This window comes from Stenella coeruleoalba (genome assembly GCF_951394435.1).
Source record: "Stenella coeruleoalba genome assembly, chromosome: 5".
In the NCBI taxonomy this organism is placed as follows: Eukaryota; Metazoa; Chordata; class Mammalia; order Artiodactyla; family Delphinidae; genus Stenella; species Stenella coeruleoalba.
The window spans coordinates 85183614-85210136 of NC_137150.1; the positions used below are offsets into that span (position 1 = coordinate 85183614).

Here is a 26523-nt window from a genome sequence, read left to right on the forward strand (position 1 = left end):
TTTGGTGGTGCTGAACTCTCTCAGCTTTTGCTTGTCTGTAAAGGTTTTAATTTCTCCATCAAATCTGAATGAGATCCTTGCTGGGTAGAGTAGTCTTGCTTGCAGGTTTTTCTCCTTCAACACTTTCAATATGTCCTGCCAGTCCCTTCTGGCTTGCAGAGTTTCTGCTGAAAGATCAGCTGTTAACCTTATGGGGATTCCCTTGTGTGTTATTTGTTGTTTTTCCCTTGCTGCTTTTAATATGCTTTCTTTGTATTTAATTTTTGACAGTTTGATTAATATGTGTCTTGGCGTATTTCTCCTTGGATTTATCCTGTATGGGACTCTCTGTGCTTCCGGACTTGATTAACTATTTCCTTTCCCATATTAGGGAAGTTTTCAGCTATAATGTGTTCAAATGTTTTCTCAGTCCCTTTCTTTTTCTCTTTTTCTTCTGGATCCCCTATAATTCAAATGTTGGTGCATTTAATGTTGTCCCAGAGGTCTCTGAGACTGTCCTCAGTTCTTTTCATTCTTTATTCTGCTCTGCAGTAGTTATTTCCACTATTTTATCTTCCAGGTCACTTATTCGTTCTTCTGCCTCAGTTATTCTGCTCTTGATCCCATCTAGGGTGTTTTAAATTTCATTTATTGTGTTGTTCATCATTGCTTGTTTCATCTTTAGCTCTTCTAGGTCCTTGTTAAATGTTTCTTGCATTTTGTCTATTCTATTTCCAAGATTTTGGATCATCTTTACTATCATTATTCTGAATTCTTTTTCAGGTAGACTGCCTATTTCCTCTTCATTTGTTAGGTCTGGTGGGTTTTTATCTTGCTCCTTCATCTGCTGTGTGTTTTTCTGTCTTCTCATTTTGCTTATCTTACTGTGTTTGGGGTCCCCTTTTTGCAGGCTGCAAATTCATAGTTCCCGTTGTTTTTGGTGTCTGTCCCCAGTGGCTAAGGTTAGTTCAGTGGGTTGTCTATGCTTCCTGGTGGAGATAATGTGATTTTTACCATTCATTTTGTTAATGTGCTGTATCATATTGAGTTTTGTGGATATTGAACCATCCTTGCATCTCTGGAATAAATCCCACTTGATCATGCTGTATGATCCTTTTTATATATGATCTTTTCTACATATTGCTGAATTTTGTTTTCTAATATTTTGTTGAGGATTTTTGCTATTGACCTGTAATTTTCTTTTTTTTGTGGTGTTTTTGGTTTTGGTATCAGGGTAATGGTGGCCTCATAGAATGAATTTGGAAGTGTTCAATTTTTTGTAACAGTTTGAGAAGGATAGGCATTAGATCTTTTTATATATTTGGTAGAACTCCCCTGTGAAGTCATAGACTTGTTTGGTGGGAGTTTTTTGATTACTAATTCAATTTCACTACTAGTGATTGGTCTGTTCAAATTGTCTATTTCTTTCTGATTCAGTCTATGTAGATTGTATGTTTCTAGAAATTTATCCATTTCTTCTAGGTTATCCAATTTGTTGGCATATAACCTTTCACAGTATTCTGTTGTGATTTTTTTGTTTCTCTGTGATGTCAGTTGTAATTTCTCCTCTCTCATTTCTTATTTTGTTTACTTGGGTCCTCTCTCTTTTCTTCTAAATGATTCTGGCTAAAAGATAATCAATTTTGTTCATGTTTTGTTAAAAAAAAAACAGCTCTTGATTTCATTGCTGTTTTCTGTTTTTTTGGGTCTCTATTTCCTCTCTGATTTTTATTTCCATTCTTCTGCTGATTTCTTTTGGCTTTGTTTTCTTTTTGTAATTCCTTTAGGTGGTTGGTTAGGTTACTTGATATTTTTCTTGTTTCTTGAAATAGGCATGCATCACTATAAACTTCATCTTAGAACTGCTTTTGCTGTGTCCATAGCTTTTGGAAAGTTTTGTTTTTATTTCCATTTGTCTCATGATATTTGCTGATTTCCTCTTTGATTTATTCATTGGTCCTTTGGTTTTTCAGTAGCATGTTGTTTAGACCCCACATATTTGTGTTTTTGCCAATTTTCTTCGTGTAATTGATTTCTAATTTCATACCATGTTGTTGGAAAAAATGCTTGATATCATTTCTATTCTATTAAATTTGTTGAGACTTGTTTTGTGGCCTAGCATGTGTTCTGTCCTAGAGAAAGTGCCATGTGCACTTGAGAATAATATGTATTCTGTGGTTTTGGGATGGAATGTTCTATATTTATCTATTAAGTCCAACTGGTCTAATGTGTCATTAAAAACCACCACTTCCTTATTGATTTTCTGTCTGGATGATCTGTCCATTGACATTAGTGGGGTGTTAAAGTTCCCCTACTATTATTGTATTATTGTCAATTTTTTCCTTCATGTCTGTTAATATTTGCCTTATATGTTTAGGTGCTCCTATATTAGGTGCATATGTTTTTTAGAAACATTTAAAAAACATTTATTTATTTATTTGGCTGCGCCGGGTCTTAGTTACAGCATGCAGGATCTTTAGTTGTGGCCTGCAGGAACTTCACTGTGGCATGTGGGATCTGGTTCTCTGACCAGGGATTGAACCTGGGTCCCCTACATTGGGAGTGCAGAGCCTAAGCTGCTGGACCACCAGGGAAGTCCCAGGTGCATATATGTTAATGAATGTTATATTCTCTTCCTGTATTGATCCCTTAATCACTGCATAATGCCCTTCTTTGTCTTTTGTGTAAAATTTGTTTTAAGGTCTGCTTTGTCCTGTATGAGTATTGCTACCCCAGCTTTCTTGTCATTTCCATTTGCATGAAATATATTTTTCCATCCCCTCATTTTCAGTCTCTGTGTGTCTTTAGCTTTGAAGTGAGTCTTTTGTAAGCAACATATGGATGGTCTTTTTTTAAAAGACCCAATGAGCCACCCATAATTCTTTGTTGAAGTATTTGGTCCATTGACATTTAAAGTAGTTATTTATAGGCATGTACTTATTGCTATTTTGTTACTTGTTTTCTGGCTGTTTTTGTAGTTCTTCTGTGTTCTTTTAGTTTCTTCACTTGTGGTTTATCCTGTTTGGGAATATTTGTGCTTCCTGTACCTGGATATCTATTTCCTTTTGCAGGTTTGGGAAGTTTTCAGCCATAATTTCATCAAACAGATTATCAACCCCTTTCTCTCTCTTCTCCTTCTCGGATCTCTATAATGGGAATGTTAGTATGCTTGATGGTGTCCCAGAGGTCCCTTAAACTATCCTCATTTAAATTTTATTTTTTCTTTTTGCTATTCTGATTGGGTGATTTCCATTATTCTACCTTCAAGATCACTTATGCTTTCTTCTGTATCACTTAGTTTGCTCTAATTCCTTCTAGTGTGTTTTTCATTTGTTACTGTATTCTTCAGCTCTGATTATTTTTAATATTTTTCTAGTTTTTGTTAAAATTCTCACGTGTTCATCTATTCTTTTTTCAAATTCAGTTAGCATATGTATTACTAATGCTTTGAGCTCTTTATCTGGTAAATTGTTTCTGTTTCATTAATTGTTTTTTTTTTTAAGGGTTTTTTCCCTTGTTCTTTTGTTTGTAACAAATTCCTCTGTCCTCTCATTTTGTTTAACTTTCTCTGTCTCTACTCCTACTTTTTCCAAAATTTCACACTGGTTTTTTCTGTTGTATAAATGACAGATCTTCCGTATTTTCTAGCTTAAAAAAATCTCTCCAGGCTGTATTTTACAGATTTCTTCTCATATTTTCTACTGACTAGTAATCTCTTCAGTTATCTGATGTTAAAGCCATCCTTTGTGATCTTATTTTCAACTTCTGTATTTTTTAGTTCTTGAAGTTTTATTTGGTTGTTTGTCATATTTGTTTTGTTAGTTTTATATTTTTTTGCTTCCTGTGGATACTTCTATATTCCTTTACGTATAGTAAGCATAATTGTTTTTTGGACTGAGTCTGATAATTTCAACATCTGAAGTCTTTATGGATTTTTTTGGTATTTGTTTTGTTGACTCTCACTTTTGATGTCTTATTTCTAATGTGTCTGGTTATTTTATCTTCATGGATATGGATTGACCATCTCTTCACTGAATGTATAAATGAATACCCTTTTCTGTACTCGAAAAAATTCTATTCTGAGGAGAAAAGTGTGAAAGGATACACATCAACTTTTTAGCATTCATTATATATGTTTGGGGTCAGGGAGAGAAGTGTAATAGTTAACTTTTATTTCATTTGTGACAATATTTATTACTTTTATGACTTGACTCATAAAATATAAACACAGCTCCTCTGAGGCTCTTGTAACTTGGCTATATCACCTTCTATCTTTTTATATTGCCGTTATCATCTGACCACCTGGTCAAGCCTGCCCCTTTATTAAAATTTTGAGAATATGGTTATCTTTCTCTTTATCCGAAGTGTAAATAATTATACTGAATGATATTAACACCATGTGCCTAGTCAATCAAATCACATCAGCCTCTGAGCTTCTTGACCTCTTCATTTCCCATGACCTTTACAGTTTATCCACACACGTTCACAGCCACCCACTGGGCACTATTACCACAGTTTATTAGTTTACTAGGACCTCCATAACAAAATACCACAGTCTGGGTGGCTTAAAGAACAGGGATTTATTTTCTCACAGTTCTTTAGGCTAGAAGTTTAAGATCAAGGTGCTGACAGGTTTGATTTCTTCTGAGACCTCTCTCCTTGCCTTGCAGATGGCCACCTTCTCACTGTGTCCTCACATGATTTTCCCTCTGTGTCCTAATCTCCCCTTCTTATAAGGACACTAGTCCTATTGGATTAGGACCCACCCTAACAACTGTATTGTAACATAATTACCTGCTTAAAGGCCCCATCTCCAAATACAGTCACATTCTGAGATACTGGGGGTTAGGACTTCTGCATAAGAATTTGGAGGGACATGATTCAGACTACAACGTCTTGTAAGAACTCAACTTTAAAAGTCTACTATTCCGATATCTCACATTCTAACCTCAACCTCTCTTCTATCCAGCCTGTTAACTTAGCTACTTCTGCTCTACTTGTTCTCTGAAGTCACAGGCACCCCTTGTTCATTCACCATTTGCTTTTCCTCACTCATTAGTCCACTCTTGTCTTAAGTTCCCCTATATCCGGCTTAAATGTAATGATTCTTTTCAGTAGGGTTCAATAGCACTCTTCCAATGCCTTGAGCTCCCTTCTCTTTTTTCATACACTTCTGGCAAAAATCCATCCCTGAATGCCCCCAACTGATTTGTATTTGCCTACAGTGATTACCAAGGGCAGCTGGAGGTAGTCATACATCAGAGAAGATTAGCTTCTCCATAATTTAGTGACTCAAATGGCCTCAACACAATTCATGGTATGGCTTAGCAATCCTATGACATTGTTCTTATCAATTCTCTTTCACCCACAATGAACACTTAAAAACTTCTCCTCTCCTCAAAGCTTCAAGCCTCCCACTAGTTCGCTCACTCTCATTCTCAGCATCACTTATTTCATAGAGTAGGAGCCCTCTGCCAGGAACTCCTTTAACTTCCCACTACCAAACGTAAAATCCTGTTACCTCTTCATGTACCTGCTCCTCTTCCCTTTTTTTTTTTTTACAATAGAGGTGCTGTGTGCCTTCCTACTTGAGGCCAATTCTCCCTTGTGACCTTTGGATTCTACTCCCACTTTTTTCAACATTTCACACATTTATTTTCTCTTTTCTGTCATATAAATTTAACCTTACTTGTTAAATGGATTATTTCCATCAGTATTTAAATATATTCAAAACTCTCATGTATAAAAAATAAATTCCTTGACTTCATGTTCTCCTCCAGTCACTGCTCCATGTTTCTCCTCCCAATTTTCTTAAGGGGATTGTTTATTCCCACGAACTGCATTTCCTTACACCTACTCCGTCCTTTACACATTCTTACGAGTTTCTTGTGTCTCATAATTCCACCAGATCAGCTCCTCTAAAGATACCGGTGGTATCCATTTAACAGTTTTAGTTCTTATCTTCTTGCCCTCTTAGCCTCAATTGACCTTGTTGAGCCTCACTTCCTCTTTGAAATACCATCTTTGTTTGATTTGGGGGACATTATGCTCTCCTTGTTCCTTCTCTTACATCTTGTCACTCCTTCTCAGTCTCCCTTACTCAGCCATTGATTGTTGTTTCCCCGAGGCTGTGTCCCAGTCTCTCTTCTCACTCTGTTCTCTTCAGCTAGGTGATACCACCAAGGCCACAACTTTCTTAAAAGCCCAAATGTGCCACATGATATTTGCACATGGTATGTCCTTTACATAGCATGCTCCCTCAAACCCTCCCCTAAGTCATTAAAAAATATCTTCTACTCATCCTTCACCTTGAGACTTAGGTACCACCTTCTCAGGAAGCCTTGTACAACCTCCTTACTCTTGTGGTATCTCTGCAACACTTATTGCAGTTATAATTTACATTTATTTATATGATTTGTTAAATGACAGGCTCTCCCATTGGAGGTAAGCTTCATGATGGCAGAGACAATCCCTATTTTTCTTGTTATAATTTTGCCTCTAGCCCTCTACAAAATTCTGAACACATAATAGGTATATAATAAGTATAGAATAGAATAACTGAATGAATAAACATTTCAAATAAACATTTTGAATAACGTTTCTGTAGACTATCAAGATGGGGATTTCCCACACATGGTTAAATACATGATTTTGGACTGGACTAGAGAGATTAATCTGCAGTCTAATTGCTTGTGAGTGGTAATGAAGCCTTGATTGGCTATAAGATTTCCCAGGGCATGTTTATGGAGAGAAAGAATAGGGAAGTGAACAAAAATCTTGGGGACATCCACATTAAATGAACTCAGGCAGAGAGAGGATGATCAGTCAAAGGAGGCTGAGGTTGTATATGCCATTCACATACTGCAGATTTTCCTTGGCAGTCCTAATTTTAATATTCTGCTGTTTGGGATAACATTTCACAACCAAATTTTGGCTCAGAAAATATGGCATCTATAAGGGAAATGAATCTAAATCTAATTTTAACACTTAACTCATTAATTAATGATATAATTGTACTAATAATTGTGTATAGTGATTAATAAGATTGACTAAGTTCCTCACTGTGGTTATTACTGGTAATAAGTGTCTTTTAAAAATGGCTAATATACATAGCAATTATAGTTTCCCTGGTTTAAAATCTTTATGAACTGTGCTTCTAAAAATTTGCCTAAATGTAAATGATATGTTTTAATTTTGTTTTTAGCCTGAAAGTACTTTACTGATTATTTGTGAGAATGACTATGTTCTTGAAGCTCCATTTCCAACTATAAAGGAGGAGGAGGAGGACCATGATGTAGTTTCCTATGAAATCAAAGACATGTGTATAAAATGTTTCCATTTCTCAAGTATCAAATCTAAGATTCTGGTATGAAATACCCTTGAAGCATTGTCTTCTAATTTTTTTTCTTTCTTAGAATATAAAATATCCTGTGTTAAGTGCTGGGAAAATACGAAGAAGAAGAATAAGACATAGACTTTTACTTTAAGGAGCTTATTTGGTAGAAAGCAGCTTATTGTATTAGAAGGTGGTAATGAGTAGATATTAAAATCACAGTGCAAAGAAAAGAATTTTAGGGGCACGCAGAGGAAAGAATATATGATTCTGATAGAGGGGTGAGAGGAGGTCAAGGATGACTTCATGGAGGTGATATTTAGTATTTAAAGAATGGGAAGGATTTTGACAGGTTGAAAATGAGGAGGAAGGCAATAAAAGCTGGGAGAACATCCTGAGGGAAGGCAGAGTTGCAAGAGTTTTGGAGTTTTCGAGAAATGAAGAATGGACCATGAAGCAGAGGGATGCAATTTGTGGAGGGGTGTGACAGGAGTCTGTGACCACCACATGGAACCCCTTAAATGTTAGCCAAGATGTTTTAATTTAATTTTGGGGCCATTGGAATCCATTTTGAATTTTTGAGGAGACGATTGATGTGATGAGATCATATAAATTTGGAACTTAATTCTAAGAGGTAAATGGAATAAAGAGGTAAAAGATGGGAGGTAGGGATGCCAGTGCTAGGGGGCTTTTGCAATAGCCAGTTGATAGAGGCTGAGGGCCTAAATCACTGTACCGCTAAAGATAGAGCCAGCTTCCCCCGTGGACTATGTCAATCCACCAAATTCATGGATTGACAGTGATAGGCTCTGAGAGAAGCTATATTTAACTTCTCTATTAGGAAAAAAAAGGCAAAATAATTTCTGTAAAACCAGGATCAATAGGAGTTATGAAGAAAGTCATTCCAAAGATTTGAAAATTTTAACAATAAAAATATATTCCCAACTTGATAATAATCTTTAAATGACATTATTTGTTACATTAGAGCTGTAAATTTTTCTAGGACTCTGTCTTCCTCCTACTTTCTTTAATAATAGTGTGAATGAATGAATGAATTACAGTTTTTTTAATCTCAATATCTCTTTTGCACAAGAGATTAATAGAAATTGCAAAGAGAAAGAAACAAAAGGAGTTGAAGGAGAAGGAAAAGGAAGAAAGGAGGAAAAGCCTAGAAGCAGAGATGGGAGAAGATGGAGAAAAGGAACTCCAGGAGGAAGAGGAGGAGGAGGAGGAGAAACCATTACCCGAAATCTTTATTCCTTTAACCCCCTGTCACATCCTCTGTGGATTTTACTCTGGGCCAGGGAAGTTCTGGGTTTCTTTGGTAAGTAATAATGTAATAAATTTTTATCTCAACCCTAATCTAATTATAGGTATTATTTTCCATCACTTTCTTACTTCCTTACTCTATGCTAAGACTTCAGCTATTAACTACTACCGAAGGTGTGAATTTTGATGAATGAATGTGTTTGTTTTTATATCATCTTAATATGTTTTATAAGTCTACTTATTGTATCTGTTATCTATGACAATCACACATTTCAGAAGGTCAAAGGGGAGGAGAATTAAAGGTAGAAGGGCAAAGGGCTAAGGGGTTTTCCAGCTGTGTTCATCATTTTAAAATTTTGAATATGATGGCAGCACAGTCCACTAGACTTTTGCTTACCTTTCATTATCTACAACTATGCTGTGTGGCTGCATGGAAGTCTGGGAAGCTGACTGTTTTTAGATGGTCACATTGCCACCCTGAGTGAAATTGGGACTTGGCTAATAAGGAGGAAGAGAAAAATGCGAGACAAGTACCTGCAAATGTTACAATAATGTGACAGTTACATCCCTTATATATTTTCTACCCTTATAAAATATTTTATTTATCTATTGCAAACAAGATTTCCTTCATTATGAATTTGTCACAAATTTCAATTCCATTCACCAAAAAAGTACTCTTTCACATATACTTTTTTTTTTCACATATACTTTTATGTCAATTATTATCTCTAATTCATAATTGGTATCAGATCTTTGGCCAGGCCAGGAGACTGCCTAGCTGAGTACTGTTGCTATAAGGAGTGATGAGAGTTAACTCCATTCCTCTTCAACATTTCTTAGAAATATATCTTTGATGGCAACTTCTAAGGAGACAAGCAGCAAGAAGGATAGGAAGTAGTGATGGAGGCACCTTAGGATTCCATGTATTAGTGCCTTGACCTTTTATCTTCTGTGCTTCATGAAACAATTATCGATGGCTACTGTTGTGTGGGGTTCATGGGGTAAAGGAATAATTAAGACATGATCCTGCCTTCTGAAAGTTCCCTCATATCATGAGGGAGAGAAGCATAGAAACAACTGTACAGTAATATGATAGAGTTCTAGTGTCCTTGAAACTTATGCAAGAATTATTAATTATTTGACAAACTTTTTTTTTTTTCTTTTTTTGCGGTACGTGGGCCTCTCACTGTTGTGGCCTCTCCCGTTGCGGAGCACAGGCTCCGGACGTGCAGGCTCAGCGGCCATGGCTTGTGGCCATGGCTTACGGCCCCAGCCACTCCGTGGCATGTGGGATCTTCCTGGACCGGGGCATGAACCCGTGTCCCCTGCATCGGCAGGCGGACTCTCAACCCCTGCGCCACCAGGGAAGCCCTGACAAACATATTTAATGCTTACCTTTAGGGGTGCCAGATAAGTATTACATGGGACATACTTATACTAAAAACATATTTGTTGTTTATCTGAAATTCAAATTAACTGTGCATCCTGCATTTAAAAACTTTTTTCCTGGTTTTACTGAGATATAATTGACAGGCAGCTTTGTATAATTTAAGGTATATAGCATAATGATTTGACTTGCATGTATCATGAAATGATTACCACAATAAGTTTAGTTAACATTCATTCTGTATTTTTATTTGCTAAATCTGGAAACCTGCTTATTATATACCAGTCACCATGCTAAGTGACCACCCTATAAAATAAGCACTCTTCATAATTTGCATTTTACATAAGAAGAAACCAAGGAGTGGAGAGGTTAGGTAACTTATCTGAGGTTGTATAATTAATGAGGGGTGGAACCAGGATCTGGACTCCGGCAGTCTGGGTCTAGAGTCCACACTCTTAACCGTTAAACTACACCAGCATACAAGGTCAAGGCATAGTTCAGAAGAAGTGACACTAACCCTGCTTGACTCAACTATTTGCCAGCTCTGTGCCTGTCTCCAAGCAGATGCTGCAGAAAACCAGTCTCATTTTGAAGGCACGACCACAGTTCTCAAATCAGTACTCACAGTGCAGGCTGGTTCTACTGCCCAGCCATGTTCACTTTCCCACTTTCCAAACTATCGCTTTAATTCTTCTCCCATCAATCATTTTGTACCTTCCCTCAACTTCTAATGATAGCTTTATCTCACATTTCTTTTCCTTTTCCTTTTTTTCTTTTTTTTCTTTTCCCCACTGAGCGGCTTACAGGATCTTAGTTCCCTGACCAGGGATTGAACCCAGGCCCCGGCAGTGAAAGCACAGAGTCCTGACCACTGGACTGCCAAGGAATTCCCATCTCACATTTCACTGAGAAAATGAAATAAAAACAATCAGATGGAATTCCTTATCTTGTCTTAATGAGATCTAATGTCCTATGGAGATCCATTCAAGTTTGTCTGCTACTGTTAACAATCGGTGAATGGTCCCCTGCAGCTTTCCAAGGACACTATTCCAAATGGCCTCTTGATCCCATCCCCTCTCACTTTCTCAAAGATTTTACTTCTGAAATAAACTGGCTGGTCTCCTGTATCTTCAACCTCTCTCTGTTTACTCATTTCTTATCGTCAGCACATAAACATGCTCCTAGTACTTGATTTTTTTCTTTCACATCTCTTTTCTTCTCATCCACTTCTCCTTTATAGGAAAACTTGAAAGAATTGTCTGTAGTCACTGGCTTCATTTCTTCACATCCTATTTGGTTTTTAACACATTCCAGTCAGGTTTCTAGCTCCACCACTTCAAGTCATCAAAGATTTTCCTACTGCCAAGCTCAGTGGTCACTTCTCTGTCCATTTGACCTCTCAGAAACATTTGATAAAGTTAACCCTCCATTCTTCTTAAAGCATTTTCTTTTTTGGCTTCCGTGACACCACCATCTGCTGGCCACTCCTTTTTAGACTCTTTTGCTGGCTTCTTATATGTTGAACTAGCTTTGAACTTTGAAGTACTCTAGGATGTGGTCATGGGTGCCCTCTTTCTTGCTAGATGATTTTATCTGGTCCCAAGATTTTAAATATCAAATATATGCCAATAAATTTCATTTTTATCTCTAGTCTTGACCTGTCCTCTCATATTCGGACTTGTATGTCCAACTTGACATCACTACTTGGCACCTCAAAATGGACATGTCCAAAATATAACTTTTTTTTTTAATATTTATTTTTATTTTGGCTGCTCTGGGTTTTAGTCACAGCACATGGAATCTTTAGTTGCGGCATGTGGGATCTTTAGTTGCATCACATGGGATCTTTAGTTGCGGCATGTGGACTTCTTAGTTGTGGTGTGCGGACTTCTTAGTTGCAGTATGTGGACTTCTTAGTTGTGGCATGCATGCAGGATCTAGTTCCCCAACCAGGAATCGAACCTGGGCCCCCTGAATTGGGAGCACAGAGTCTTACCCACTGTACCACCAGGGAAATCCCCAAAATATAACTTTTAAATCACACTTGCCCTGTGCAAACCTGCTCCATCTCCATTTCAGTAAATGGGACAACCATCCATCCAGTTACTAAGCCAAAACTCTGAGAGTTGTTAATGATTATTTTCTTGCCTTTACCTTTGATATTCTTATTTCAAAGTATGTCTTTTGTAAGCAGCACATGGCTAGGCTTTTCTTTTTAATCCTGTAGTAAAATCTTTATTTTAATAGAACACTGTGTCCTTTTATATTTAATGTAATGGCTAATATATTTTAGATTAAATCTACCATCTTATTATTTCTGTTTATCACACCAATTCTACGTTTGGTTTTTCACCTTCTATCAGATGATTAGGTAGTTTCCCCCCCAATTTTCCTCCTCTATTAGGTTATTAGTTATACTTTTTTTTTTTTACTATTTTGTTTTTAGTGGTGATGCTAAAGGTCATAGTATATATCCTTAATTTAATATAATTTGATACAAATTTATTCTTTTACTAGCTCTAGAGAAAAAAGATCTTAGGGCACTTTACTGTTGTGTATCCTCCCCCTCATCTCATTGTCACATTTTATATATATATATATATATATATATATATATATATATACACACACACACACACATACACACACACACACATATATATGTATATATAAGTTTGGGGTTTTTTTTTTTTGCCTTGTGCCTATTTTGCCTTTAAAACTTTTAGTTCTTCTGTATATTTTCTTTTTAAAACTTTGATATCTTATCATCTTTTGTCTTCCATTCTGCCATCTATATCTTTTTTTTTTAATTTATTTTTGGCTACATTGGGTTTTTGTAGCTGTGCGGGGGCTACTCTTTGTTGCAGTGCGCAGGCTTCTCATTGTGGTAGCTTCTCTGTTGCAGAGCATATCCTCTAGGTGTGCGGGCTTCAGTAGTTGTGGCATGCAGGCTCAGTAGTTGTGGCTTGCGGGCTCTAGAGCACAGGCTCAGTAGTTGTGGTGCACGAGCTTAGTTGCTCTGTTGCTCCACGGCATGTGAGATCTTCCCGGACCAGGGATCAAACCTGTGTCCCCTGCATTGGCAGGTGGATTCTTAACCACTGCGCTACCAGGGAAGCCCTATGTACATCTTTTTATTGTTATTTTTTGTTACCTATGCATCTTTTTTTCTCTTGTTGCTTTGAAGATTTTGTGTTAAAAGGTGTAACTTCTTTATTTTTTTATTGAAGTACAGTTGATTTACAGTGTTGTGCCAGTCTCTGTTGTACAGCAATGTGACTCAGTTATATACATGCAGACTTTTTTTTTTCATATTCTTTTCCATTATGGTTTATCACAGGATATTGAATATAGTTCCCTGTGCTATACAGTAGGACCTTGTTGTTTATCCATCCTGTATATAATAGTTTACATCTGCTAATCCCACACTCCCAGTTCTTCCCTCTCCCACCCTCCTCCCCCTTGGCAACTACAAGTCTGAACTCTATGTCTGAGTCTGTTTCTGTTTTGTAGCTAGGTTCATTTGTGCCATATTTTAGATTCCACATATAAGTGATATCCTATGGTATTTGTCTTTCTTTTTTTTGACTTCAGTTAGTATGATAATCTCTAGTTTCATCCATGTTGCTGTAAATGGCATTATTTCATTCTTTTTTATGGCCGAGTAGTATTCCACTGTATATATGTACCACATCTTCTTTATCCATTCATCTGTCAGTGGACATTTAGGTTGTTTCCATGTTTGGGCTATTGTGAATAGTGCTGCTATGAACATGGGGGTGCATGTACCTTTTGAATTATAGTATTGTCTGTGTGTATGCCCAGGAGTGGGATTGCTGGATCGTATGGTAATTATATTTTTAGTTTTCTGAGCAACCTCCATACTGTTTTCCATAGTGGCTGCCCCAACTTACGTTTCCACCAACAGTGTAGGAGGGTTCCCTTTTCTCCACACCCTCTCTAGCATTTGTTATTCGTAGACTTTTAATGATGGCCATTCTGACAGGTGTGAGGTGATACCTCATTGTAGTTTTGATTTGCATTTCTCTAGTAATTAGTGATGTTGAGCATCTTTTTATGTGCCTGCTAGCCATCTGTATGTCTTCTTTGGAGAAATGTCTATTTAGGTCTTCTGCCCATTTTTTGATTGGGTTGTTTGTTTTTTTGTTGTTGAGTTGTATGAGCTGTTTGTATATTTTGGAGATTAAGCCCTTGTCTGTCACATCATTTGCAAATATTTTCTCCCATTCCATAGGTTGTCTTTTTTTTTTTACGGTTTCCTTTGCTGTGCAAAAGCTTGTAAGTTTGATTAGGTCCCATTTGTTTATTTTTGTTTTTATTTCTGTCACCTTGGGAGACTGACCTAAGAAAACATTGGTATGATTTATGTCAGAGAATGTTTTGCTTATGCTCTCTTCTAGGAGTTTTATGGTGTAATGATAAAAGGTGTAAATTCTTCATATATCTTCCTTGTGGGTCATTGCATTTCTTGTATTTCAATACATTTGTATTCAGTTTTTAGAAAATTCTCAGACATTTATCAACCACAGTACTGCTTCTGGTCCATCTTTTTAGTCTCTTCTTGTGGGATTCTAATTTTGTGTATGTTAATCATTATCATTATGTCCCATGTAGATCTTACACTCCTTTTTAAAAAATTTTACATCTGTATTTTCTCTCTCCTGCCTTACTCTATTTTTTCTGATTCTGTTCCAGCTTCATAACTCAGTTTTAGCTGTGTCTAGTTGCTTTTAAACCAATCTATTGAATTCTAATTTTTGTCATTTTATTTTTCAGTTCTAGAATTTTTATTTTTTCCATTATCTACTTTTTTATAGACCCTAGTTGACTTCTTTCTGTATTGCCTTCAAAGACCTTAAATATATTAATCAGAGTTATTTTGAAGTCCATTTTGAAAACACCTCTATCACTATTTCTTGTACTTTTGTTTCTTTGGTCTGTTTTTTCTTTTGATTTTCAATCAAGACTTTTCTTTGTTAGTATACCTAGTTTTTTTTTTTTTTTTTTAATAATTGAACGCTGGATCTTGTCTGTCAAAAACTGTAGCATCAGCTTGAGTTTCTGTATATTGCTGTTGTCTCCTGAAATTTATTTTTAGTTCTGGAAAGCAACTAAAAATCCTAGATCAGTTTCATCCAGTCAGTGATTGAGATGACTTGAAATTAGGTTTTACTTCCTACGAGGTCCAGTCTATTTCTGGTTTATCCATATGTGTGGGATATAGTGCTCCAGGGTTGCAATGGAAAGCCCAGTGGAAGGTGTGTTTACAATGGCTCCTTCTTCTTGGAGGACCCTGGGAATTCTTTGCCTTTCCCTAAGCCCATGACACTACAGATTGCTCCACTCAATTTCTTAACCTCTCAGCTGCCACTTTCAGAACTGGCAGTTGCCTTAGGGAGAAAAAAAATCTCCTGGACTGGAAATCTCTGAAAACCATGATCTACAAAACTCTATTGTTAAATACTGCTTATGCCGAATAATCCTTAAAATAAAATGGAATTCAGTATGTAGATAGAAATGATATCTCTTGGGCTTCCCTGGTGGCGCAGTGTTTGAGAGTCCACCTGCCGATGCAGGGGACACGGGTTCGTGCCCTGGTCCGGGAAGATCCCACATGCCGTGGAGCAGCTGGGCCTGTGAGCCATGGCCGCTGAGCCTGCACGTCCGGAGACTGTGCTCCGCAATGGGAGAGGCCACAACAGTGAAAGGCCCGTGTACCGCAAAAAAAAAAAAAAGAAGAAATGATATCTCTCATGTATTGTCTTTTTTTTTAATATTTATTTTTACTTATTTATTTTGTCTGTGTCGGATCTTTGTTGCAGCACGTGGGATCTTTCATTGCAGTGCATGGGCTCTTCCTTGTGGCACATGAGCTCAGTAGTTGCAGTGCATGGGCTCCAGAGTGCATGGGCTCTGTAGTTGTGGGTGCATGGGCTCTCTAGTTGAGGTGCACGTGCTTAGTTGCCCCGTGGCATGTGGATCCTAGTTCCCCAACAAGGGATCGAACCCACGTCCCCTGCATTGGGAGGCGGATTCTTAACCACTGGACCACCAGGGAAGTCCCTCTTGTATTGTCTTTTAAGTAGGAACAAATCATTGTAAGGTGTTTTATTTTTATAATTATATAGTTGCATATAAATTAATAATAGGTTTTATAAAGCATCTCCATCTGTAACCATAGAAATCACACAAAAGTATATGTTTTAAGACACCTATTTTATGTGTTAAAATTTGGAATAATCAAAAACTCCTCATGTGGTCATAGGTTTCTTATATTCAGGTACTACCTTGTATGTTATCTATCTCTTTTCCAGGGTGGCTATGATTCTGGTTTTCTATATCACTGTGAGTTTCCCCCATATGACAAAAGCAGTGATATCACAGAAAAGAAAGATGAACCTTTTGATTTCCGTCTTCTTGAGGATACAGAGGATAATCCCATCACAGCTATCACTTTCAGGTGACCAGAATTTCAGAAAGCTTTAAAAAAAACTATATCCCATTACTGTCTGTTTTTGTCCATCATTAATATTGTCAATTTAAAGATCTGTCCAAATGGAGGAGTATTCAAACAATGTTTAGTTAAATAAATCAAATGACTAAAGTAGAATCTAAGCTACTCCTGAAACTACTTAAATTCCTTCTATCAAATATTCTGTCAGAATTTGTCACACAGTTCAATTGTATGGATTTTCTTTCTGTTACTTAGGAGGATGCTACTGCACAGTCAGATAACGAAAGTTCTGGGTTACAATGATTCTGGAAAGATCACTAATTGAAACATTAGTCCTTTAATAATTAAGAATTAAGCATATATCCTGGTCATTCTTTTGAAGACCAAATATAATAGCTCCAAATTTCAAATTGTCTTTTTCTCCTTCTATTCTTTTGTATTAGCTTGCTAGAGCTGCCATAGTTTGTTAGGGCTTCAGCATATGAATTTTGTGGGGACACAACTTACTCCATAACATCTTTGTTTTTAAAACTTTAGTCATTTTTCAATTAACTTAAAATTAAACATTTTCAGATTAATGTGAAGAACGATTTACTTTCCTTTTGTTTCATAGCATTAACCAAGAAATGATGTTTTGTGGAATGCAAAATGGAGCAGTTCGAGTCTATATCCTAAATAAGAATGATCCTTCATTGACCAATATGGAGGACTACTGGCATTTCAGCATGCATGACAATAATTATGGATGCATTAATGCCATCTCCACTAGCTTTGATGACCGTTTCTTGGTGACTGCTGGAGCAGACAGTAATATCTTTGTTTTCAACATTTTTTCTGAATTTGAGTTAAAGAAGGTCATGAAAGCCAAGGTGCCATCTCCCAGGGTATGTAACTGACTAATAATAATAACTTTATTTTAATATTGTGATGTTAAAATGCTCATATTCTTTAAAAATGAAACTATTTAGACGCAAATACCTTGCAGTCTAATCTTCCTACCAGTATTATAATTTTGCCTTTCTGGTGCCTCTGTTATCAAATATGAAAGATGTTGAATTCACCTTATTACTAAAGGTGTAGAAGTCCCTCTATTAAAAAGACTGTCAATTTTTCTGTCTCCATCACTTTCACAAAGTTTTTTTGTTTTCAAGATGCCCAACTTTTTTCTGATATATTTTGCGTTCTATTTATTCATTTGCTTATTGAGGAGGCGTATGTGGAATATATACCATAATTTGTACCTTTGAAAGGGGTTGTAAAAATATTATTATCTTTAGTATTAGAATGTGAGAGTTTTATCAAAGATTCAGGTAAATTATTGGCTTTGTAATGAAGATTGAGGGTTTGAATCCCCAAATTATATCCCTTTGCCCTATCACAAGACCTAAATTTTCTATTATCAAAATGGTTCCTTTGGAGAGAAGAGCTAACACCTATCCTTCTCAAACTCTTCCAAAAAGTTTGGGAGGAACACTCCCAAACTCATTCTACAAGGCCACCATCATCCTGATACCAAAACCAGAAAGGTATCACAAGAAAAGAAAATTACAGACCAAAATCACTGATGAACATAGATGCAAAAATCCTCAACAAAATACTAGCAAACAGAATCCAACAACACATTAAAGTATCAACACCATGATCACGTGGGATTTATCCCAGGAATGCAAGGATTCTTCAATATATGCAAATCAATCAATGTTAATATTCATGTTAACAAAGAATAAAAACCATGTGATCATCTCAATAGATGCAGAAAAAGCTTTTGACAAAATTCAACACCTATTTATGATAAAAACTCTCCAGAATGTGGGCATAGAGGGAACCTACCTCAACATAAAAAGGCCATATATGAATAAACCCATTGCAAACATCATTCTCAATGGTGAAAAACTGAAAGCATTTCGTCTAAGATTAGGAATAAGACAAGGATGTCCACTCTCACCACTCTTATTCAACATAGTTTTGGAAATCCTAGCCAAGGCAGTCAGAGAAGAAAAAGAAATAAAAGTAATACAAATTGGAAAAGAATTAAAACTGTCACTGTTTGTAGATGACATGATACTACACATAGAAAATCCTAAAGACAGCACCAGAAAACTACTAGAGCTAATCAGTGAATTTGGTAAAGGTGCAGGATACAAAATTCACAGAAGTCTCTCGCATTCCTATACACTAACAGTGAAAGATCAGAAAGAGAAATTAAGGAAGCAATCTCATTTACTATCGCAACAGAAAGAATAAAATACCTAGGAATAAACCTACCTAAGGAAGCAAAAGACTTGTACTCAGAGAACTATAAAACACTAATGAAAGAAATCAAAGATGATACAAACAGATGAAGAAATATACCATGTTCTTGGATAGGAAAAATCAACATTGTGAAAATGACTCTACTACCCAAAGCAATCTACAGATTCAGTGCAATCCCTATCAAATTACCAATGGCATTCTTCATAGAATTAGAACAAAAAAATTTAAAATTTGTGTGGAAACACAAGACCCCAAATAGCCAAAGCAATCTTGAGAAAGTAAAATAGAGCTGGAGGAATCAGGCTCCCTGACTTCAGACTATACTACAAAGCTACAGTAATCAAGACAGTATGGTACTGGCATAAAAACAGAAATATAGATCAATAGTCTAGGATAGAAAGCCCAGAGATAAACCCACACACCTATGGTCACCTAATCTATGACAAAGGAGGCAAGAATATACAATGAAGAAAAGACAGCCTCTTCAATAAGTGGTGCTGGGAAAACTAGACAGCTACATGTAAAAGAATGAAATTAGAACACTCCCTAGCACCATACACAAAAATAAACTCAAAATGGATTAAAGACCTAAATTTAAGACTGGATACTATAAAACTCTTAGAGGAAAACAGAAAAAACACTCTGACATAAACCATAGCAAGATAGTTTTTGACCCACCTCTTAATGAAAATAAAAACAAAAATAAACAAATGGGACCTAATGAAACTTAAAAGCTTTTGCACAGCAAAGGAAACCATAAACAAGATGAAAAGACAGCTCTCAGAATGGGAGGAAATATTTGCAAATGAAGCAACGGACAAAGGATTAATCTCCAAAATATACAAACAACTCATGGAGCTCAATATCAAAAAAAAAAAAAAATCATAAAACGGGCAGAAGACTTAAATAGACATTTCTCCAAAGAAGACATAGAGATGGCCAAGAAGCACATGAAAAGCTGCTCAACATCACTAATTATTAGAGAAATGCAAATCAGAACTACAATGAGGTACCACCTCACACCAGTCAGAATGGCTATTATCAAAAATCTACAAACAATAAATGCTGGAGAGGGTGTGGAGAAAAGGGAACCCTCGTGCACTGTTGGTGGGAATGTAAATTGATACAGTCACTATGGAGAACAGTATGGATGTTCGTTGAAAAACTAAAAATAGAACTACCATATGACCCAGAAATCCCACTACTGGACATATACCCTGAGAAAAACATAATTCAAAAGAACACATGTACCCCAGTGTTCATTGCAACACTATTTACAATATCCAGGACATGGAAATAACTTAATGTCCAACAACAGATAAATGGATAAAGAAGATGTGGTACATATATACAATGGAATGTTACTCAGCCATAAAAAGGAATGAAATTGGGTCATTTGTAGAGATGTGGATGGACCTAGAGTCTGTCATATGGAGTGAAGTAAGTCAGAAAGAAAAACAAATATTGTATATTAATGCATATATGTGGAATCTAGAAAAATGGTACAGATGAACCTATTTCCAGGGCAGGAATAGAGACAAGGATGTAGAGAACAGACATGTGCACACAGAGGGGTAAGGGGAAGGTGGGATGAAATAGGACATTAGGATTGACATATGTACGCTACCATGTGTAAAATAGATAGCTAGTGGGAACCTGCTGTATAGCACAGGGAGCTCAGCTCTGTGCTCTGTAATGACCTAGATGGGTGGGATGGCGGGGGGAAGGGTGGGAGGGAGGTCCAAGAGGGAGGGAATATATGTATACATAAAGCTGATTTACTTTCTTGTACAGCAGAAACTAACACAACATTGTAAAACAATTATACTCCAATAAAAAAAATGGTTCCTTTGGATAAAATGACTAATAACTGTTAGAATTGCTTCTAAAGCATAAGGGATTGTATTAGACCAAAGTTAAAATTCCTGTGAACACACTGGCTTCCTATTTAACAGGTAGCCTGCTTCAAAAGAATATGCAAAGAATGTAGGGAAGATTTGAGCAGGTAAATTTTCATTTCTGTTAATAGCAGCAAAATTTGGAGAATGAACTGTTGTCTAATGAGGTCAAGCTAAGGAAGAGGAATTTTCCAGAAGGGAAAGTGTATGAACAAGAAGAAAATCTTTATCTTTCTACTTAGTGCCAACTCTCTATGGAAACCCATATGGGATAGAAAAAATCCATTCCACATTTGTATAATGGTCTCCTTTTATTTATGACTGCAATAAATATTTCTGAAGTCACTGAAGCAGCCTCTGCTTTTTAGAAGGCAAAATCAGAAAGAATTGAATAAACAAAATAAAAAACTAAGCTCTGCATAGGTCTGAGGTTCTTACCATATTTTAGAATCACAGGGGAGCTCTTAAAACTATACATGCCTGAGCAGTTAAATCAGAATCTCGGAAAGTGAGGCCCAGGCATCAGTACAGACATTCTTCAACATGAGATACGATGGGATTGTGCCCTGATAAACCCATCAGAAGTTGAAAATACCATAAGTTGAAAATGCATTTAATACACCTAACCTACCAAACACCACAGCTTAGCCTAGCCTACCTTAAACGTGCTCAGAACACTTGCATTAGCCTACAGTTGGGCAAAATCATCTACCACAAAGCCTATTTTATAATGAAGTATTGACTATCTCATAATTTGTTGAATACTGTATTCAAAGTGAGAAACAGCATGGTTATGTGGGTACCGGTTGTTGACCCTCATGATCATGTGGCTGCCTGGGAGCTGTGGCTGCCTGGGAGCTGTGGCTGCAGCAGCTGCCCAGCATCACGAGAGAGGATCTACCACATGGCCCTAGCCAGGAAAAGGTCAAAATTCCAAACTTGAAGTATGCTTTCTACCAAATGCAAAGTCGTCAAGTTGACCGTTGTAAGTAAGGGACCGTCTGTATTTTATAAAAGTCACCCCTCCCCCCAGCCCCCGTGGTTCTAGAGTGCAGTCACGATTGAGAACAATTGGCAGGTGTTTTGGAACTCTTTGGAAGCACCGTTGTTTAACTCAAATTTATTGTAAACAGCTGAGGTCAGGAGAGAGTTGGCTGATATCAGCATCAAATCCTGGAAATCATAACTGATATTGGAGAAGCAAGGGGCTTAACTCTGAGCAATGAAAGAATAGAGTTCAGTCAAGTTGTATCCTAAGTGATTAATAGTAACTAAAATATATTAGCCATCACTTGTCTCTTACATTGGTCATGTTTTATGACTTCACTTTATGAAAATCATAAACCTTGTCTTATATAAATGTAGATTTATATTTTATGTGTGTAAAGACTAGTACTGTAATAAAACAACTTGATCGAAAGAGAATCTTTATTTCTTTACAACAAATGATAGCGAAACAGAGACCTATGCGCTATGAAGAGAACAGAAAATAAGTTCAGTTTTACTTAAGAACTGGTTAGCTAGCAAACTAGGACTTTTTGTTTCATTCACTGGGTTATAAATCCTCTTCTTTAACAGCCTAAGACATTTTTCAGCACAGCACCTGAATAAACAAAGTACTTCTAAGTGATTTACTTCATAGTACTTAATTTAAACTGATTTCCTTTCTAAAGGGAGAGTCATATTTCTGATTTCATATCTTTCTCAAGGAGAGGGATTATATTCTGTGTATTTCTCACTGAATATCTGTGATAAGATCAAGTGAAACACTTAAAATTTAAAAAATATAACTTTTTCCTTGTATACACATGAGGTATTGTGGTGGGAATCAAAGCATGTATGAAAGGAATATGCTAAAAAAACAGTACTTTAAAATAAATGATCTAGAGCATTTTTTTGGTGTATTTTTTGTTAGTAACACATGAATATTACTAATTCGTATTTTGGAGGGGAATATGGTGATATTAACATTTTGCATACATGTGATTTTCCTTCTACATACCTTTCTACATACCTCTTTAAATGAAGTAGAAACAAATAAGTTTTTTTCCCTAGTTTATTTTTTGTGACAATACTTTCCAGGCCTACGGTTGTTAGAAATTAGCAGAGAAAACCCTTCAATTTACTACTTATTAGATATTGTAAGGTAAATATGCAATTTAAAGGAGCTAAGCTTTTACTCCTTTTCCTACAGGTTGGAATAGAAACAGAGCCAATTCCAGAAGATATTGAAGATCCTAAAGCCTACAGGTATGGGAATTTTCGATCAATACCTAATAGGACTGGGCTTTTGCAAAACACACCAACATTTTACCAAAGCTGACCAAGTTAAATGAATTTCCAAATTATTAAATACAAATTTTCTCTGCTGTTTCTCTATCTTTAACCTGTTACCTTTTAAAATTTCTGTTTTCAGTATTGAGAATGCCAGAAGAAAAAGAGAACATGACAAGTTAATGAAAGAAGGGGAAGAAGTCAAGGCTGAGAAGAGAGAACGAATCAAAGCTTTAAGGAATCAATTACAGAAACTACTACAGATGAATGAAGAATTACCAAAACATATGCAGTTTAAACGGACAGTAAGCCTAAAATAAATTTGATTTTAATTTTAACATATGCTATTTCTGAATTGAGGCTGCTATTTTGCCAACAAGTAGGAACACTTAAAACCATCTTTAAATTTCCCTTGTCTGGTTTGTCAGTGTGTTGGCAGCAACTAAACTACTGTGGAACTTGTCATGCAACTTGGTGTGGATGTAGATGAGCCTCTTTACACAAAGTTTATTTCTGGATTTAGCTACTTCACATTTTTTTGGTAATAAGATATAAGTTTGAATCTGGTTATCACCATACCTAGCCAAGATATTTAACCGTTGGATAGGTACATACTATATAATTTGATTCTCTGTGGTTCCTTTTCCATAATTCATCAACTCTATTGAGAAGATAGTACCTGGTTCATCCACAAAGTTTCTAAAAGATGACTTAGTATAGTTGTAGCTATGGGGACAATCACCAAATTGTTTAAGCCAATATTGTATTAAATTTTTTTCTTCTGTGACTTGTTGCAAAGCCCCATTTACCTCCTAGTGATAACTTTTTTTCCTAATTTTTTTTACATTATCTTAAATGGAATTACTGTCAAGAGCCTAATCAAATAAAAACTCAGAATTTATTATCCTGACTATACCCATGGGTTACCCAGTCCTATAATTCCAGAAGCACTTAGCCAATTTCGTATTAAAAAAAAAAACTGTGGTGAAATCATAATGATTAATTCATTATATTGGTTAAAAGACCAACTTATAATGGTTAAAAGATGTTTGTTATTTTACTAAGAAAAGTGTTGATACTTGCAGAATATGGTTACATAATTCAAAATAAAGAACAACTGAGGTATGTTCTGTGGCTAAGCATTTTACATACACCATTAGTTAAAGCACCAACACACCTGGAAAGAATAATTACTTTCAATTCAGTGTGAATGAAGGCCCTGATATTTTTCCAGGAGTGAAGGAAAGAAACACGAGGCCCCTAAGTATCCTTATGGGGAAAATGGCCCCTTTGGTGAGGGATATTCAACCAGAACTTGGTTATATCCAGAAGACACCAAAGACATTACTGTCTTTCCTAGGTGGGGAGTCACATGGGAAGGAAGGATCAGCTAATGATCAAGTGCCATGAACTTCTACCCCATGCCCAGCTGGTTATGTAATAGTAGTTATTCTGGTGTGGAGAGAGTTCCTCTTTTTTTTTTTAAAAAAACTGTTTAAACTCTCCAAATATTCTGTTAGCATTCATTGTTTATATTGTGGGAAAAATCTTTTAATATGTAACTGTATTTTCATCATTGTTAATTATTTCTGGGAACTTTTCTCCATATTTTGTGACAGTAAAATCAAAAGTATGTTGTTTTTTTCTAGAATGAGAGAGTTTATGATACTTAGGAGACAGTTATGATGTAGCATAAAATTGAGGACAAACCTTAAAAATCTGTACTTATGTATGAAATAGGATTGATAAAGTCTATCGATAAAGGTACTCATTTTGATGAACAAATCTACTTATCTGCAGGATTTTGATCTAGATTCCAAAATTCGTGCTGAGATTGACAGGAAAACAGCTAATAAAATTCAACGAGTGGAAAAGGAATTAGCTTGGGAAAAAGAGAAACACCAACTTGGCCTAAGGAAGCTACAGAATAGGTAGGATGCATATTTCTTGCAAGTTAAGATGTTTGAGAGCATATATTTGAAGAAAGTAGTTTCCAGTGGCTTTATTGAAGTGGTCAGATTAAGAGGTCTCCTGAAGTACCTACTAACTCCTAAAATCTCAAGGAATCCTCTTGTCAGTGCTACTGACTTCCTGAGCTCACTCCTTCCTAGTTTAAGTCTGCAAAATTTTTTGCAAACCAAATTATGTCATACATATTTACTTTCGGTTTTTAACAAACTATTTATTTTATAACTAATTAACATGTGAGCATGTATATATTAGAAAATTAAAATAGAGCCAAGGGGGCTTCCCTGGTGGCACAGTGGTTAAGAATCCACCTGCCAATGCAGGGGACACGGGTTCAAGCCCTGGTCCAGGAAAATCACACATGCCACGGAGCAACTAAGCCTGTGCGCCACAACTACTGAGCCTGCATGCCACAACTACTGAGCCTACACTCTAGAGCTCACGAGCTGCAGCCCACAATGAGAAGACTGTGCACGGCAATGAAGAGTAGCCCCCGCTCGCCACAACTAGAGAAAGCCCAAGCACAGCAAGGAAGACCCAACACAGCCAAAAAAAGAAATAAAATTCAAAAAAATTAAAAAAGAACTTTTATAACACTCCAGAAATTTCCCTCGTGGCCTCCTCCTGATAAATATTTACTCTCCAAAGATGAATGTTTATCACCATAGATTAGTTGTGTCTGTGAACTTCATATACATGGAAAGCTGCAGTATGAACGCTTTTGTATCTGGCTTCTTTATTCAGTATCATGCCTAAGATTACCCATGTTGATGCAGGTAGCAGTACTTCATTCATTTTCATTGCTTTGTAATATTCTATTAAATGGTTATACCACAATTTATTAATCCATTTAACTGCTGATATTTGAGTTGTTCCTATTTTTTGGCTTCGATGAATAATGCTGACATTCTTGTGCATGTCTTTTGGTGGACATAAGCACTTATTTCTGTTTTCTATATAATCAGGAGTGGAACTGCTAGACCATAGGTTCTAGGCATGTTTAGCTTTATTAGACACTGACAAACAGTTCTCCAAAATGGCTCAATTTATTTATGCTCTGATCATCAATGTATGAGAATTCCAATTGATTCCCATTGTATTCATTTTCTAGGGCTTCCATAACAAAGTACCACAGACAGGCTGGCTTACAATAACAGACATTTATTATCTGATAATTCTGGAGACCGGAAGTCCAAAATCGAAGTGTTGACTAAATTGGTTTCTTTTGAGAGCTGGGAGGGAGAATCTGTTCCATGCCTTTTTCTGAGCTTCTGGTGGCTTGGCCAGCAATCTTTGGTGTTTCTTAGCTTGTAGATGCATCACTCTAAATTTTCTGTCTTCACATGGTGTTCTCTCTGTGTTTCTTCGTATAATATTGCCTCTGTGCTTGTCCAACTTTTCTCCTTTTATGAGGACATCAGTCATGTTGGATTAGGATCCACCCTAATGATCTCATTTTAACTTGATTACCTCTGTTAAGACCTTATTTCCAGATAAGGTCATATTTTGAGTTACCTGGGGGGTTAGGACTTCATATTCTTTTGGGGAGACACAATTCAACCCATAACACTCATGCTTGCCATCACTGGGCATTGTCAGCTCTTTAAATTTCAGCTATTCTGTAGTAGTGTCTCAGTGTGACTTAAATTGGCATTTTCCAGATGAGTGACGATTTTCAGTCACTTTT

At 36.4% G+C, this 26523-nt stretch overlaps 1 protein-coding gene across 1 annotated transcript in view; it reads left to right on the forward strand.

The window, feature by feature from the left end:
- CFAP44 (cilia and flagella associated protein 44) overlaps positions 1 to 26523 on the forward strand; it is a 134092-nt gene that overhangs the window by 60683 nt on the left and 46886 nt on the right. The window contains exons 16-22 of the mRNA XM_079922398.1: positions 7184 to 7345; positions 8406 to 8636; positions 16304 to 16449; positions 17057 to 17327; positions 22789 to 22844; positions 23011 to 23173; positions 24669 to 24799. Of these exons, the coding sequence (XP_079778524.1) occupies positions 7184 to 7345; positions 8406 to 8636; positions 16304 to 16449; positions 17057 to 17327; positions 22789 to 22844; positions 23011 to 23173; positions 24669 to 24799 (1160 nt within the window). The remainder of the gene's footprint in view (positions 1 to 7183; positions 7346 to 8405; positions 8637 to 16303; positions 16450 to 17056; positions 17328 to 22788; positions 22845 to 23010; positions 23174 to 24668; positions 24800 to 26523) is intronic.